Source organism: Mesoplodon densirostris, chromosome 2, assembly GCF_025265405.1.
Source record: "Mesoplodon densirostris isolate mMesDen1 chromosome 2, mMesDen1 primary haplotype, whole genome shotgun sequence".
Taxonomy (NCBI): domain Eukaryota; kingdom Metazoa; phylum Chordata; class Mammalia; order Artiodactyla; family Ziphiidae; genus Mesoplodon; species Mesoplodon densirostris.
This window is the reverse complement of record NC_082662.1, coordinates 35900036-35918593: the sequence shown is the minus strand read 5'-3', so window position 1 is coordinate 35918593 and position 18558 is coordinate 35900036. Positions and strand designations below refer to the sequence as shown.

The window sequence follows — 18558 nt, the reverse complement described above, 5'->3', positions numbered from 1 at the left end:
ATGAAGTCCAATTTTTTTCTTTTCCTGTCTTATAAAAATCTTGCCAAACCCAAGGTCACTAAGATTTTCTTCTGTAAATTTTATCTCCTACATGATCTATGAACTATTTTGAGTTAATTTTTGTATATGATATAGGATAAATGTATTGTAAGGCCTAAAATTTCATGTTACCTTGACACCCTTGTAACTCACAGTGCACCAAAAGCCTAAGCATGAATTCCCCTGCTTTTGCCAGATATGCCCCTATCCAACGAGAAAGATTCTCAACACAGCTAGTGCCCTTATCAGTCAGAACAGCTATATTTTATCCAGTCCTCAGCCTAATGGCTGCCATTTAACTGTCAACCCATGGAATTTTTTAAACAAGCCAGTCATATCCTCCCATGAGAACTAGGGGGCACCTCATCCTATTGGTAATACAAAGTCTGTCTCCCATGGCCCCTATGGGTTCACTCCATTCCTGAGTACAACCCCTGTGGCCCTGCATGACAGGCAGTGTCCTCCCTGGCCTGTGAGTCTATCTGACTAATAAACTATCAATCACATCTCTGTTCAATGTTGGGTGTCATGTATTTGGCTATCTCATAGTATTTAGGGTAGGGACTCCCTCCTTTACCAGTGGGGAAGGGAACCTCAATAGAGTTGAGGATTTTGTTTTTGCTTTTTGTTTTTTTGCATATGTCTATCCAATTGTGCCAGCATTGTTTGTCGAAAAGTGTATCTTTTCCCCATTAAATTACCTTGGCACCTGTGTTGAAAATCAATTTACCATGTAGGTGTGGGTCTATTTCTAGACTCCTTATTCTGTTCCATTGATCTATATATCTGCCTTTATACCAATACTGCACTTTCTTGATTACTGCAGTTTTGTGGTAAGTCTTGAAAGCAGGAAGTGTGTATCTTCCAACTAGTTCTTCTTTTTCAAAGTTGTTTTGGCTATTCTAGTTCCTTTGCATTTCCTTATCAATTTTTGAATCGGCTTGTCAATTTCTACAAAAAAGTGACTCTACTGATTACTTTATGCTCAGGTAAATTACAACATTAGCTTAAACAAAATATAACTGGGAATATGACAGATATTTTATGAATTACATTTTATAATAACAAAAACCCTTTGTAGTATCTGTTTTAATTCTTTCTGTCCATTAGTGGTAAAACTATGACTTAGTAGTGACTGGGTAGATAGCCTTAGGGTCATCCCAGACTTCACCTCCACAGTGTCCAATTTGTTTTATAGATTCCATCTCCTTCATAAGTCCTTCTTCCCTTCTGTATTACACTCTGAGCCTTGTTTTTGGTTCTCATTCTTTAATTAATTATTAGTTAACATCCCCTGAAATCCCAGCTTCCAATCTGGTCCCTATCTAATCCACCCCTCTACTGTGACCAGAGTGATTTTTCTAAAACACAAATCAGGTCATGTTACTCTCCTCTTAAAATCATTTAGTGACTCTCCAGAACAGTTAGTCATTTGTACATTCAAAATATTTTTATGCCTCCCGTGTGCTCCAGGAACACTGCTGGGTGCTGATTCCAAACTCTCTAGCTTAGCATGAGTCTCACCATGAAGTGGTTTCTGAAAATATCTCCAGGCACATTTCTAAGCATTGACTCACATGAACCAGTATGTATTATACTTTGTTTCCTCTGCCAGAAATGCCTTTCCCACCTTCTTCATCCAGCTAACACTTACTCAGCTTTCAAAATGGTACTCAACATTACCTCTGCTGGAAGCCTTTTCTACCCATCCTGACTCAGCCCCTCCCCTGAGTTTTCACTTTATCACAGAGCTTTCCACACTGAATTATAACCACTGGTTTATTTCTTTCCTTCATTAGCTTGTAAGTTCCTTGCAAGTCCAAATTATTTCTAATTTGACCTTGTTCCTACATCCACTAGCACAAAGCCTGGCACATGGTAAGTTCTCAATAAATAATAACGATAATGCTAATTAACATGTGAGGTACTATTCTAGAGCTTTACGTATATTATTTCATTTTCATGGTCACCTTGTGGAGTAGTTCAGTTGCTCCCAGATTTTATAGATGAGGAAATTGAGGCTCACAAAAGTTAAGCAACTTGTTCAAGGACATACTGCTAACAAGTGGTAGAGGAGGTCCATTTAAACCCAAAGCCTATATTCTTAAGTGCTATCAAAACTGGCTTCCTGGTATTTTAATGTATGAACGGGTAAATGAACAAATGCATTTTTCAACTAGCCTGTCTCTTACTCAATTACCCAGTTAATTTTGAATACCTGGGGAAATTCTTTCTGTAGGTTACTGCTCAGACATCTTTGTGATTCTGGTTTGGGATCCCCTCGTTCCAGTTTCCTCAAGAATGTACTTCTTTCCATGAGTGCAATCAGTTTACTAGGGCTGCTCAGAGCTATTTCAGACAAGCCTTCTTGATACAAGATTTCGACCTCCTTTATTTGCACTTCTGTTAGGAAGAAACACCAGAAACAAAATTGTTAAAAGAAATGCAGGCAAATAGCTAAAAAGTAGTGGGAAAAGGTTCTCAAAAGCAGTAGATTTTCTTACGATTTGCAGAAGTTTAAAATTTGTTCTTGCATAACTTTAAAGTGTATTGTTGTTTTAGTGAGTGCTTACTATGTGGCAGGTATTGTACTAAGCATTTGAGATAAATCTATCTTATTTAATCTTTACAACAACCCAGTGAGGTAGGAACCATGATTTTTCCTTTTTAAGAAATGAGGGCTCAGGCACCAAAAACCAAGAAACTTGTCCACAGTCACTCAACTAATCCTGCCAAAATTCTCGATGATTTCAACATTCAGGTAGATGATCCCAGTCCCCTGGGTTTCAGTTCCTTTACCAGCTAACTTCCAAAGATCTAGTCCTCTACCCCACTCAGCCACCTACTCCACAGTAATTCCCTACACCTGGTCATTAGCCTCTATAGTTTCTGTAACTTCTCCCTAGCTTCAATTTCAAACATCTTATCCTCCAATCATCCCTTCTTATGTACTAGCAGCTCAATTTCAATAATTTTTGACCATACTGGAAACTATCATCCATTGACTTTAAACACTTTTCATTGTTCCTTATCCCATTCCTGTTCTCACTTACCAGCTTAGATTCTATAGTCCATCATTACAATCACTCCCTTGAAGACATTCACAACTCTCTTGACCCTCTTTCTTTCCATTATACTTGGTGACAAAACTCCAACCTGTTTAAATCCAGCTCTTCGCCAGCACACTCCAGAAGCTGGATGTGGCTACAGAAAACTGCACAGGTAGTGCTGACTGGTTTCATTTCAAACTCACGACTACTAACCTCAAGTGAGCCCTTACTGCTGCCCAGCAATCCTCCTACATCCCCCTGCTTGTTTCATCCCTCTCCCTCATCATATCTCTAATACCTCTTTCCCCATCCTCACTCTCACCTGAATACCCTACTTCTTTTTTTTTTTTTTTTTTTCGGTACGCGGGCCTCTCACTGTTGTGGCCTCTCCCGTTGCAGAGCACAGGCTCTGGACGTGCAGGCTCAGTGGCCATGGCTCACCGGCCCAGCCGCTCCATGGCATGTGGGATCTTCCCAGACCGGGGCACGAACCCGTGTCCCCTGCATCGGCAGACGGACTCTCAACCAGTGCGCCACCAGGGAAGCCCGAATACCCTACTTCTTATTTCGCCGAGAAAAGAGAAGCACTCTGAAGAGAGTTTCCACAAGCTCCCCTACCAAATCTGCCAGCTCCCCCATACTCTTCCCTCTTGTGAGATGTAACAAACTACCCTTGGCTCCTAAGGCCAGCACCACCCCCGCCCCCCTCCCCCCTTTGTACACTGGATCCCATTCCCTCTCCTCTCAAAGATAAAACTGCAGCTGACTCATCTCTATTGCCTCATGGAGCTTTCTTCCCAACTAATCATTTTAGAGACATGGTATAACATCTCCCATTAAAAACAACAGTGATGAAAACTACAAAAGTTTTCCTTCAAACTCATAACACCCTCCAGCTCCTCCACCATTTCTTCATTCCTCTTTGCAGCACAACTTCAAGAAAGGATCAAAAAAAAAAAAAAAAAAAGAAAGAAAGGATCAACCACAGCTATGTCCCCTCCCCTTCTCCTACCATTCTTTCCTGAATTCACTCCAATGGCTTTCATATCCACCATTCCACAGAAACAGCTCTCCTCAAAGTCACAATGACCCCCATGTGACCAAATCCAATGGTCAATTACCTGTCCTCACTCCACATAGCCTATCAATGGTATTTGACCCAACTGTTCCCTTCCTTTTCTTAAAACATTTTCATCATTTCTCTTATGGGACACCACACTCTGCTAGGTTTCCTGCTACCTTTCATGCCACTCCTTCTCAGACTCCTTTGCTGATTTCTTACCTTTTCAACCTCTAAACACTGGAATGACCTAGGGCCCAGCTCTGAATCTTCTTCTTTTTACTCCCTAGGTTACCTCCTACAGTCCTAAGGCTTCAAGTATTTGGTATATGCTGATGACTCCCAAATTTACATGTCTAGTTCACAATGCATTCCAAACATATACAAAATTGCCTACTTGACCTTTCCACTTGGATGTCTAATATTCACATCCAATGTAGATGTCCAAAAGCAAACTCTTTACTGTATTCCCCAAATAGGACTTCCCATGGTATCCCCCATCTGAGTAGTTAGGAACTCCAATATTTCAACTGCTCAGGCCAAAAAGCTTTGGGTCACCAGTGATTTCTCTCCTTTTCTCCCACCCAACATGAAATCCATTACCAAATCATGTTAGCTCCACCTTCAAAAGACATCCTTTAATTATAGAAGCATTTCTGATGTGATTGAGGTATGTGTTCCTAAAACAAACAAGTAAACTTGTATTTCGCAAAACTGCTCTCTAAAAATAATGGAGCTTATGGAAAAAAGGTTGGCATAGGGCACTCAAAACCTTTGTCATTGTGTAGCTAGAGTGCTATAATAAACACTGACAATCCTAATATTATACTGGTAGATTTAAACAGATGTGTCAAATTCCTAAAAAAATAGAGGAATACTATAGCAAATATAGGACTCTGTCTTCTTTTAAAAAATCAGGTTTACTGTAAAGGTGAGCTAACGAAGGAGCTGAGTCTGCAGAGTTGGAAACAAAGGCAAAATGCAAAAGATTAGAAATACCTTTGCAATAAGCACTTCCAAGACAAAACATGTGGCCAAACAGCCCAGAAGAGGAACATGGGATGAACGGGCTTTATGTATAAACTCCAAGGCTTGCTGGTGGGCCCAAAACATTAACACGCTGGGGAAAGTTACATGTGAACTTCCACATTATAGTGACATCACTCCCCTACTTCCCAATCCTTCATGAGCTGATTTATGTTAGGAGCAGGGCATAGAGTAGCTTCTGCTTCTTACAGAATGGCAGATTAGAGCCCTGAACAACCCTGCTGCCGAGAATAAGTAAAAATGTCAGAAGAAATTTTTAAAACTCTTAAAATGCAACCACCATATGAACAAAACTAGGATGCAAGCTTTTAAATCAGAAGAAGAAAACTCAATTATCCAATGGATAATAAAAAAGGGGAAAAAAATGAAACCCGAGTGTAGTACATATGAATTATGTCCTGTGATTAGCTCAATTTTCTCTGCACCTGAGATTCAAAATACAGAAAAACCTTCCATCAACAGACCATTATGAAAGGAAGTTCTAAAATGAAAAAAGGAAAATGATCTCAAGTGGGATATCTGAGATGCAAGGAAAAATGCTCAGCAAAGAAAATCATAAATGTGTGGCAAATGTAAATAATCATTGACCATATATCATAATAATATCTAATTTATGGAGTTAAACAAATACAGTATTCTAAAGGGGTCCTATCTGTATTTTCCCTTGTAGCTTTGGAGCACTTAATAAACATTTCCTGAGCCCTTAACATGCTAGGTACTTTACGAGACCGGTGCTGTCAAAAACACAGAAACGAGGAAGACTAGAATGAGATCTCTGCCCCAAAAGAGCTGACACAGGTAGTTAGGACATAGTGTGGTAAGTGCTGTAATCGACATTAAAGAAAATCACCACTCTGTAATCTCTCACACACATTTGAGAATATTTCAGAATGCATACCTTAAAAAGACAGGCAGAAAATACACCTAAAACATTACAAGTACTTTTCTTTCTTTTTTATAAATTTATTTATTTATTTATTTATGGCTGTGTTGGGTCTTGGTTGCTGCACGCAGGCTTTCTCTAGCTGCCGAGAGCGGGGGCTATTCTTCGTTGTGGTGCACGGGCTTCTCATTGTGGTGGCTTCTCTTGTTGCAACGCACGGACTCTAGGCACGTGAGCTTCCGTTAATTGTGGCTTGCGGGCTCTAGAGCACAGGCTCAGTTGTGGCACACAGGCTTAGTCGCTCCGTGGCATGTGGGATCTTCCTGGACCAGGGCTCGAACCCGTGTCCCCTGCATTGGCAGGCGGATTCTTAACCACTGCGCCACCAGGGAAGCCCTACAAGTACTTTTCTTGAGGTGGAGGATATGTAGTAATTTTTTTCCTTCCTTCTACTTTTACATATTTCCCAAATTTTCTGTAATTGTCTCATGCTAATTATTAGAATTAGGGAAAAAATTAAAATTTACATGTTTACAAAAGGAAAAATTACCCGGTTTGAGTTGGAGCCCTTTAAACTCATGTCTAGACTGCTTGATTTCCTTTTCGTAACCATGAGAAAATGCTTCCTTTTCCTCTGGTAAGTTACAGACACAGTTTGCATAATTTTCTACCTGAGAAGAAAATAATACATTTTCTTACAAGTCTATGAAGTGAAAGAGCCATTAAGAGATCACCATACTATCAATGTTTATAATCTAAGTAATAAACAGAAAATTCAACTTTGCTTAAGTGTGGGTCTCTCTCCCTAAACTTCCTTCCAGCTGTCATGTTATCAGCCACTGTTTCCCATAGATAGGATGACACATCACCACAAATTTCTGGGACAGTCACAATCGCTGATATTTTTTTCCATTAACAAATCAGGTTTCAAATCAAGTCTCCTTATCTATGGTTTAGGAAATATGGTCATGATACTCAGGAACAGAGAAGTATCTACACAGTATTTTATATCTTAAGCAAAACTCATGATTAAGATGTCTTAAATGCTAATAGGAGCTTGTATTAAAATAAACTATTGGGTGTTCTTTAAAAATAGTTTCTGATTAATATGACAGCTTCACAAAAGGCACTTTTATGTGGCTAATAATAATAGATTGAAAGCTAACTATATGCTCCAGGTACTATGTTAAGGACATCAAATATTGAGTTTTCACCACAACCCTATGACACTGTTATCTCCCACTTCATAGGCGGCTGAGAGAGGCTGACGGACTTGCGTTGTCAAGTGAAGAGGAAAGGGAGGACTTCACACTGAGGTGGGCCAGAGCCAGAGCCTGAGCTCTTACTATTCCAAATTACTTAGAAGGAGACTACCAAAATAACTGCATTTTGCTGAATTGTGTTGAAGCCTTTTTCAGGGACAACTGCTCAGAATATGAACATAAAGCTGAATGATATAGTAGAAGGAACACAGAAACGCAGTCCAACTTTATCACTCCCTGGTATGCTTCAGTTTCCTCCTCTTTAAAATGGCAGGAACAATACTACTTATTTCTAATAATAACAGTTATAATTTATTGAATACTTGCTGGGTGCCAAGTACGTATGTGAAATGTTTTCTACACGTTAATATGTGTAAACCTCACAAATCCTTTTGAAGGAGCTGTTATCATCTCCAATTTACGGAAGAGAAATTTCAAGCTCAAAGAAGTTGAGTAACTTGCCCAAGGTTACACAGTGAGTCAGTGCCAAAGGCAATTTTTCACCCCCAACTGCCTAATGTTAAAGTTCACGGTCTACTATGCTACCCTGCTTTTGTTCTAAAGGAGCTGTACTCTTCTTTAAGAGTTTGGAAATCAAACTGCCCTCTAAGAGTTAAATTTAAAAATCAGCAAGTTAGCTGAGCTGAGCTGTCAAAACACAACACAATGATCTGCAAGCAACCTGAGAAAATTTTATTAACTCATTTAAAGAAAGTAGCTTATATGTAAGAAAGTAGGTTGATCAGTACTGGACACATCAGAAAGAGTGATTAAAGAGTCAAAAGGTGCCATTATCTGCTCATCTAAGGGCTAGGTACCTTGGTTCTAGGATATAACAGGTCCAGAAATAAGGGCAGGTATGGATAGCTTTATGGTGTAAATCTGGCTATCTTAGCTAGTGCTCTAAAAAATTAGAATCATTTGTTCAGCAAGTAGACATTTGATTAAAATTTGGCTTCCTATGTAGTGTGCCTGTAGGGAAAAAAGGCATCAGTCACAGGATATATGTGTCTGGTTCCTTTGGCAGTTATATTTCTTACTGTCAACTAAAAAGCTGGTATCTATTTTTCTACAAACTTCTCTGTGTTTGGTCAATACAAGGTCACCTTTGAGAAGCAGATCCATTCACAGTACACTTACTAATCAGGTTTCTAAGCCTACTAGGAGGAGAGTCAGCTAGAGGGTTGGTTATTGAGACAAGGATGAATTTACCAAGATAATGAAAGCACCTTGAGCGGACCTATTTGGATATTCAACTAGTCATCTCTGGGCAATGTCCTGTACATGTACTCTATTGGAAACCAATACAGCTTGCTGACATATTTCATTTAAAAAAAGTGTACATGTGGGTGCTTTGCAAATTACACAGTGATATTCAAATGTTGGTTTTTAATGTTAATATAATGAAGGACAATGAACAAAACCAAAGCCATCTTTTTTTCTTTTCTTTTTGGCTGCGGTGCACAGCATGCGGAACTTTCCTGACCAGGTATTGAACCCATGCCCCCTGCACTGGAAACATGGGTTCTTAACCACTGGACGACCAGGGAAGTCCCAAAACCATAGCTGTCTTAAAACTTTATGATATTAGTTCTTACTTCTTTAATTTCTTCCATGTGCTTCCCTGATAGCTCTTCTGGATTTCTGGTAGCAGTCCTCAGCCTGTCTTTGCTGTAACAAGCACCAGACAAAGTAGAGTTGTTCTTCTGTAAAGGCAAGAAGTTCAATCCTTTCTTTCCCAAGATGGTGAAGTAAGTCTTCTAATTGAACTTTTCCCTTGATAAAAGAGATAAGCATATGTGTAGGTATACACACGTGTAAATATAAAACTGAGCATGCAAGAAATCTCATATGTAGAGTTAGACTCTCTACAAAGTATAGTTTAGTTTTCCTATTAATTAATGGTTATGTTATCCATTTATAATGAGCACTTACATGAAATAGCTAGCAATACAAAAAATAATAAAGCTTTGAAGAGTTGTATTATATCTTCTAAAATGAGAAATGACATGAAATAGATGCATTAAAAAAAATCAGCTTTCTGTCTGCCCAGTTCTGAAGTTTGCAATTTAATAATCTGAAAATCTTCCACAGGCCCCTTGCGATGTTATAAATTCCAAAGAAGTTTCTGTCTATTCTTTTGAATATTTAGAAATAAAAGGACTCCTCTGGAAGCTAGAGAGCCCATTAATTCTGTATTATCAAGGAACTATTTTGCTCACAGAATATGTCTTATAATTTTTGTTGACTTCTAAGTCATTCAACTCTCTTCTAAAACTTCTTGATCTAAGCCTGCCATAGATATTGTCTTAATTTTTTTTAACTTGGAAGTAGTCATGCTACATAACAGCTTGCACAACATGGTGGGGGAGAGATAAACGTCTGCTGATTGATGAAGTCGTATCTGTATTACTAGAATCACTAACTGTGAATAAGACTTGCTGGTACAATTAAACATAACTTTTAACCAAGTTAATCTGACCCAGATTGTAGGGATAAGCATAATTGTTATTGTACTGCAGCTAGTCTACATAATTATATTCAGTTTTGCTTTTAAAGAGCAAAACTATATTTTGATTATTTTTATCTTTTCTTGCTAAGTTTTCCAGAGTCGCATCCTTTTCGCATCAACAGTTTTTGTGGACGATATACAGAATGTTAAATATCATCTGATAATAAAAAAAAAAAAAAGGGACCCAGATCTGAATCTTTGTGCCCCCATGTGTCCTCCCCATGACTTACAGTTAAAAGTCTTCTTGTGCTCCTCCCCACTCTACCCCCACCGTCTGGTCCGCACTCTTACCCTCCTCCCTACAAGGTTTTTTTTTGTTGTTGTTGTTGCTGTTCTTGTTTTTTGCGGTACGCGGGCCTCTCACTGTTCTGGCCTCTCCCGTTGCGGAGCACAGGTTCCGAATGCACAGGCTCAGCAGCCATGGCTCACGGGCCCAGCCGCTCCACGGCATGTGGGATCTTCCCGGACCGGGGCACAAACCCACGTCCCCTGCATTGGCAGGTAGACTCTCAACCACTGCGCCACCAGGGAAGCCCCCTACAAGGTTTTTTAGCACCATTCAGTTCCTTGTGGTTTTAGTCCTGGGTATCAGAGCACCCAAGACACTAGGAATACATTACATTCTATGAGGCCTATTTGGCAATACAGAAAAATGCTTATGTTACAATAAAAAGAAAAAGTAGATGAAAAGGTATTATTACAACTATGTAAAAACCAGACACAGAAGGAAAAGAATGGAAGCAAACACATCAAAATGTTAAAACACAGTTGTGATAAACTGATGAGATTGTGAATAATTAGAAAACAAATGTTTGAATTATTACATGTCCTATACTGTGAGTTGCTTGCCCCCGGAGAGTAGCATAACCCCCACCCCACCATGTTGTGGGGTGGAGTGGGAGAGTGTTAGGCTGGAGGAAATGGAAAGGAGAAGGGGATGGGGGATACTGAGAATACCTTTGGATCCTTGGCTTCTGGGATATTTGGGGTATCGGAAGGTAAGCAGGGATATAGGAAGAGGGGGCTTGGCTGGTCAGGAGGGCGGTAGAGGCTGCAAGTCAATACCCAACTCATCCAAGCTCCTAGACTGAACACCCTTCCAAAGCCAGAGACCTTTAACCTCCATTCCACCTAGTCATCCATGCCCATGGCTACAGCCAAGCTCTTGCCATAGCCTAAACTACTGTTGAAATCCTGCAGTCCTCAGCTCCAAATGTCCCACTCTGACCACCACCTTCTGCTCTTTTCTGTGTGTGTGGTAAATTCATGAAACTTAAAATTTACCATTTTAACCATACTTAAGTGTAGAATTCAGTGGCATTAAGCACATTCACACTGTTGTGCAATCATCACCACTATCCATTTTCAGAACTTTTCATTATCCCAAACATAAACTTTGTACCCATTAAACAATGAGTCCCCATTTCCCACTGTATTCTACTTTCTTTAGCTATAAATCTGCCTATTCTAGGCACCTCATATAGGTGGAATCACACATTTGTCCTTTTATTTCTGGCTTATTTCCCTTAGCATAATGTCTTTAGGTTTCATCCACTTTATAGTATGGATCAGAATTTCCTTCCTTTTTAAGGTGGAATAACATGGCATTGTATGTATTTTGTTTATCCATTCATCTGTTGATGGACATTTGGGTTGTTTCCACCTGTTGACTATTGTGAATAACACTGCTATGAACACTGGTGTAACAAGTATCTGTTTGAGTCCCTGCTCGTTGTTTTGGAATTGTTGGATATATAAACCTATGTTTAACTTTTTGAGGAACTGCCATAAAAATATAAATAATAATCATAGTAATGGGTATGAAGTTGTTGCTTTCTTAAACTATACTTATTCTATAATAACAGTTGAACCCTCCAGTCCCTGGACCCTTACATCCTCTCTCAAACTACCAGAAACTCTTTGGTTTCACTTATTTCCCCCTCAAGCCTGGACCCAACTGTTGTTCATTTCAATCAATCTCTCACCAATATCCCCAGTTATCTAGCTCCTTGTCCCACCTTCCCTGCAAATCCAAACCCAGGGGAAAGTTTGACCATTTGACTTTTCTCTGCCTATTTTAGTTTGCTGAGTTGCTGGTAGAGAAAAATGCAACAAGTATGCAGACTGGAGCCACTACAAATCCAGGGTCTGCAGCCTGAGCCAAGCTCCTTTACTTGCATAGGTCATTCTATGCGCTTTGCCAGCTTCTTCTACCATTTCACTCGGTAAATATTCAGGATTTCCACCTCTCCCATCAAACTCCAAATCTCACCTCTCCCCTCTGCTGGTCGACAACCTTGTCTCCCATAGCACTAGTAAAACTAAGGCCATGATAAAACTCTGGCAGCTCCTTCTGCTACCACCAATACACTAACCTTCATCTTTCCCTCCAGGAGGAGCTTTCCATCCTCCTAACCAAAGCTAATTCCTTTACCTGTGTTCTAGAGCCCATCTTCTATTGCTTCCTCAAGGAAGCTTTTTCTTTTCTGTTTGCTCATTATCTCCCTCTCTATTGACGTTGTGCCCTTAGGTCACGAGGTCTCTGATCTTGAAAATAAAGATAAAAAAATAACTCTTCTTTGACCCCACCACATCCCCCTCAAGTTATTGTCCTCTTTATCATGTCTTCCACACTCCTCAAATCACTGTATTTGGCTTCTGCTCTTACAACGATGCTCAAAATGCCAAATCCAGGGAATTCCCTGGTGGTCCAGTGGTTAGGACTCTACGCTCTCACTGCCGAGGGCCCAGGTTAAATCCCTGGTCGGGGAACCACAAGCCGTGTGGCCAAAAATTAAATAAATTAGTTAATTTTTAAAAAATTAAATTAAATTTTAAAAAATGCCAAATCCAACTGGACGTGTTTCTGCTCTTTTTCTATACGACCTCTGTGCAGTATCTGCCCACTCCCTTCTCTGTTCTATGATGTCACGTCACTTTCTCCTGTTTTCACTCTTACCTCCCTGGCCTTTCCTTCCCTGTGTTCTTCCTGGGCTCCTCTTCCACAGACCTGTCAAACGCCACCACTCTTAAGGACCCTGACTTTGGCTCTCTGCCCTTCTCACTATCATGGGGATGAATAGTTCGGGCAAAGGAGTCTGACATACCTTCGTTCAATCCCTGGCTCCATCACTTTATAGCTGTGTGACTAACACAAGTCATCTAACATTTTAAAACTTTGCTTTCCCCCAAATAGAATGGATATAATAGTAATGCCTACCTCATTCGGTTGTTAGGAGGATTAAATAATAATCCATCTCTGCTAAGCTCCAGCTGTATCTAGAAAAAGTGGAAAGAAACAGAAATACACTGAAGTTAGAACAAATAAAAGTGCAGGTGGCAGAAGCTGCCAGTTGTCCTTCAATATGTATTCTTCCCTTTTTCTGCAGAAATAAGACATTTAATTTTTTTGACTGATCACAGGGATGCCTGCTTTCAGCTTGATACAGCTGTGTGACTAAGTTCTGACCAATGGGATGTAAATGGAATTGTGTGCCACCTAGTCTAGGAAATGTCCTTGAAGGTTGTTCCTTCAAGGACATAAGGGCATCAAGGACATAAGATGCCCTCTTCCTCTTCCTCTTCCTTTCTACTGGCTGGAATGCAGACAAGACAGCTTGAACCTTGAGCAGCCATCCGAGACACCATGAGGCGGAAGCCACAGGCCATGGATAATGTAGTATCGTGAGAGAAGAAATCCGAGTCTCTGGCAATTTCAAAATGCTGCCCTATCAGTTCTGGGCTGCTTTATTCTTGACTTTTATGTGAGAGAAATACATTTCTTTTTCAAGCCATTACTATTTTGAGTTTTCTCACCTTTACAGCTGACCAATCCCAACTACTCAGGAGGGTTACTGGAAGAATATGATACAAGAGCATATGCTGCAAACTAAACCTAGCTACATGGGAAATCGATATGGAACTGGACAGCCGTTACTAGTCTATCCTGACCCATGAGGTCTTTGTCTATGGGTTTCCTTGTGAATCTGCTCCCATTTACTTGTTTCTCTACATGGATGGACTTTCTCTGCTTGCTTACTCATCAGCTAAAAACAGCCATCCAAGTCCTAAGCCTATGTAATTTTTCAGATTAAGTCATTCCCGTTATCTACCTCTTAGTTCAAATTTATGAAAGAGAGACAATTAATTATTTGTTGCTCACCTAACGAATTATGTCCCTCTCTCTGAAGTTAGTTGTACAGTATTCCTCATTCAGTCATTTGTGGCTGGGATAGGTTAGAAGTAGGGGTACAAATATGGCCACCAAAGCCTAGTCTTTAAGCAAGCATTGGTGGAGAGGTACAAGTTCCAGGGAAGAGTATGTAGGCTAGGAAGGCAGTACAAAATGAGTCTACTATTTAAGACCAATGCATATCCAACTCTCTAGTGAACAACTCAGTTTGAACAATCCACTCATCTTTCTCTTACACCTGCTCCTCCTTCTGCATTCTACAGTTAATAAAATCACCATCAACATATAGCTTCCCAAGCCAGAAACCTAGGGGTTATCCTTAGCCCCTCCTTATTCATCCCACTCTCATGGACAACCAGTCCTGAAGTTGTAGATTCTACATCTTTTATGATTTTCCAGTTCATCCTCTCTTAGTTTAGCCTCTCCTCATCATTTGCCCAACTTAGGGTAATAGCAACCTTAACTGATTTCCCTGCTCCCGGGCTGGCCCCCATCCAGTCTGTACTCCACAAAGCTCTCAGACTGACCCTTGTGAATGCAAGTCACTTGCCACTTAACATTCGCATTGCTTTCAGAAAGAGTTCGAATCCTTAGCTTGGCACCAGAGAGTCTCCACAAGCTGGTTCTCGCCTGTCTCTCTCATCTTATCTCCTGCCACACCTTGACAGCCCTTCATTGCAGTGTACGGATTGGTCCCCATCATGCTTCTTATTCCATGACTATGAATATTTGGGTCCCTCTGCCTGGAATCCTGGGTCCTTCTGCCTGTTCTGCTCTGACATCTCAGAATTAACATTTTTCCAGTGGATTTATTGAGACCTGATAGTTGAGCAATTCAAAAATTCTAAAAATGCAGATCTTGAGGTAATACAAATTCATTCTTTGAATTCTAAATGCTTTGACATCTAAAGTGGGCCTAAAATGGCCCACATAACAAAGTATATAAGAATACTGTTCTTTAGTTCATAGCAGCCCTATTTACAATAGCCCAGAGATGGAAACAACCTAAGTGTCCATCATCGGATGAATGGATAAAGAAGATGTGGCACATATATACAATGGAATATTACTCAGCCATAAAAAGAAACGAAATTGAGCTATTTGTAATGAGGTGGATGGACCTAGAGTCTGTCATACAGAGTGAAGTAAGTCAGAAAGAGAAAGACAAATACTGTATGCTGACACACATATGTGGAATTTAAGAAAAAAAAATGTCATGAAGAACATAGGGGTAAGACAGGAATAAAGACACAGACCTACTAGAGAATGGACTTGAGGATATGGGGAGGGGGAAGGGTAAGCTGTGACAAAGCGAAAGAGCGGCATGGACATATATACACTACCAAACGTAAGGTAGATAGCTAGTGGGAAGCAGCCGCATAGCACAGGGAGAACAGCTCGGTGCTTTGTGACCGCCTGGAGGGGTGGGATAGGGAGGGTGGGAGGGAGACGCAAAAGGGAGGGGATATGGGAACATATGTATATGTATAACTGATTAAATTTGTTATAAAGCAAAAAATAAAAAATAATAAATTAAAAAACAAAAAACAAAACAAAACCAAACAAACAAACAAAAAGAATACTGTTCTTTAAAAGGAGATACTGAAAAAATGCTCATTAAGTATCTTAAAAAGCCACTGTCTGGAAAGAAGCACATCTTGTAGCGATTTGGGGCTTCCAAAAATGTCTAGATGTAAAGAATGAGGCAGTAAAGCTGTCAAAGCAAACCAAGACAGAGACAAAGAATTTTAAATGGGAGGAGGGCAAAAAGAATGAGTGCAGTCATTTCGACTTGTTCTTATTTCTCCTAGTAGGTGCCCTCCAACTACAGTGCAGGGGCCAGGACCATACCTCATGCTTACAGCACATCTCCTGTCTCTGAGAAAAGGATGAACTTTGGATCCCATGGTCTTCGAGTGACATAAGGGAACACAGTAAAGAGTATGGCCATGAAGACTGAGATATCCACCTGGGTTATTCATCCTAGCCCTTCTTTCTTCCTCCTACCCAAATATAATTTAAAACTTACAGATGTCTTAAATACAGTATATATCATACCTTTTATTCCTTTTCAATCTCTGAATAAAATGAGAAAAATACTTTTTTTAGAAGTTCAGAACAATGTAGCAATGTTTGAACTTAAAATATAAAATTAAGTGAAAAAGAAAGGCAAAATGTACACTATAACTATGTAAAAAACGTATGCACATAAGCAAGGACTGACACAGAACAGAAAAATGAACTGTTGATATGTCAGACTCAGCACTACTGACATTTGGGGCTGGCTAATTCTTTCTTGTGGGGGGTTGTTCTGTGCACAGTAGAATGTAGGGCAGCATCCCTGGCTTCTACTAAGTAGGTGCCAGTTATACATCCCCAGTAGTGACAACTACAAATGTCTCCATCCATTGCCACTTGTTCCTTACAGAGCAAAATACCCCCACCCCCGTCCCAGGTTTAGAACCACTGGGCTAGGGGTGAGAGGAAAAATTTTTTAATTTTATGTTAATATTGCCATAATGATGTTTGTTCAATAAATACATATTGGAAGGGGAAAGGAAAACTCCTTACCATATAGCATCTAACAGCCCCTTTTTTCAAGAGTTAGAATTCACTCAGTTCCCATTTAATGTGAAAAATTGAAAAAGCTGCAGAACTTGTTTTTCTTTTACAATCTACTATAAAAAAGAAAGCTGAATTTCTCAGTATTTGGAAACCTGACTTGGCTTTAAGCATGAACATCACAAATAACTGCTGTAATTGGCCTGAGAAATAAAAATATCTAAATCATTCTATCCCCACTAATACCTGCTAAAAACGTACACTTTGCATATCTTCAAAATAACTTTACATTTAAGAATAGTAAGGCTCAACGAGAAACACATACTTTAAGACAAATTAAAGTTTTCCATGCTAAAATACAATTGCACTGGATCTAAATAAATCATATTCTATTTTTAAGGCCTCTCTGTTCCAGTCTTTTTAGGACTATTAAGCCTGCCCCCTTGCCAAAAATATTTATTTTCAATCATTCCTCCTGTTTTTTTTTTTTTTTGTTGTTGTTGTTGTTTCTTGACTCACATCACAAGGGATGTTTCTGATTAACAAACTGACATGAAGAGGAGGCACAAGAACTGTTTCAAGTATCTCCTTTCCCGAAAATTCTATCGTATCACGGTTTTGGGTTCATATGAACTTAAAGTTGAAATCTTGTTACATGATCATTCTGAATGATCTTTTCACATACATGAATGCATCACTAAAATGTATGCCTAACACAGTATTCACTTAAGCAAGGAACAATCTTCCTTCTTTATATAAGACTGAGATAAGCCCAAAAAATGCATTTTTATTTTTTTCCCCTCCACTTTCAAAACACACTAGTAGAAATTTACTGTTTGTATTTACCAAAGTGTGCTTCTCCATTCTCGTCTCTAGTTTACCCGAGACAGAAAGCTTGCCGTAGCACAGAGAAACAAAGAAAATCTTCCAAATGATTCCAGGACTGGAGAGTGTGAAATACTTAGATACCCAAAGCATTGTAGCAGGAAAGAAGGAGGTCGTGTAGATATGACAGAGGTGGTGGAGACGAATGGACATTCAGGAGTGTGCAGTGTGGACAAGAAAGGGTGAGAATGGCTGCGGAATGAGCAGGATGAGAAAACTGGCCCTCAGGATAATGAAAGAAGTGGATGAGGTTGTAGCTTGAAATGCAGAAGGTAACTGACTTGATGACGCCTGATGTTGCGGATACAAGAGGCCTCCGGAGCTTCACCAGGAATTAAAGTTCTGCATGGCGAACATAGGGCAAAACGGAGAAAACGGCAGTTCTTTGTTCACAGGCCGACAACCAGGGGAATCCGTGGCTCGGTGGACTTTGTCATGGCCTGGACCTTCAGATGCAGTCTCTGTGCAGGGGTGAGTCTTCGCCTGGAAAGTGAGAAAAGGAACGTCTACCTAACAGACTGAGGGTTCTAAGCCCTCTTTAAATAAAAGCAGCAGCCTAATTCTAAAGGCCTGCGGCGGGTGGGTCCCAGGAAACCGGCGAATCCATCCTCAGGCAGAGAAAGGCCAAGCCAGGTGAGTCTCTTCTGTCGTTTCAGGCCCTGCTGGGCAGAAAAGCGGGAAAGACCTGGAATGTTAAAAATAAAAAAAAAAAAGAGCGGAGAATAGCTGCTTTTCTCCTTGGGGCTGCGGCGGGAACCTCAGGAACCAGGCCGGAAATTGTCCTTTAGAGAGAGCAGTGAGTGTCCGGGGGCAGCTACGCTCCACCGCTGCTCAGCGGAGAGCTGCAGGTGCCCATCCAGTCACGGGCGTCATAGCAACCGCGCTCTCTGCGGAGACGCCGCGTCCTTCCGGCGGGAACCATAGAAACGACACGCACCATTGGCTCAGGGGCTGTGCTTCCTGCCATTGCTACAGCGCAGAACATTGGCCTCTGGCTTAGCTCCGGGAACGAAGGTACGGTTCATCCCATTGGCTTTGTAGTAACCATGGTAACGTAATGGCGTGT

The 18558-nt window shown here is 40.4% G+C and overlaps 1 protein-coding gene across 1 annotated transcript in view; it reads right to left on the bottom strand.

Annotated features, from left to right (window-relative positions):
• CCDC30 (coiled-coil domain containing 30) overlaps window positions 1-17645 on the bottom strand; it is a 144917-nt gene extending 127272 nt beyond the window's left edge. Inside the window, exons 1-5 of the mRNA XM_060082790.1 lie at window positions 17454-17645; window positions 13074-13132; window positions 8940-9012; window positions 6630-6750; window positions 2258-2442 (exon numbers count right to left, since the gene is read on the bottom strand). Coding sequence (XP_059938773.1) covers window positions 2258-2442; window positions 6630-6750; window positions 8940-9012; window positions 13074-13132; window positions 17454-17645 — 630 coding nt within the window. The remainder of the gene's footprint in view (window positions 1-2257; window positions 2443-6629; window positions 6751-8939; window positions 9013-13073; window positions 13133-17453) is intronic.
• Window positions 17646-18558: the final 913 nt, after the last annotated feature.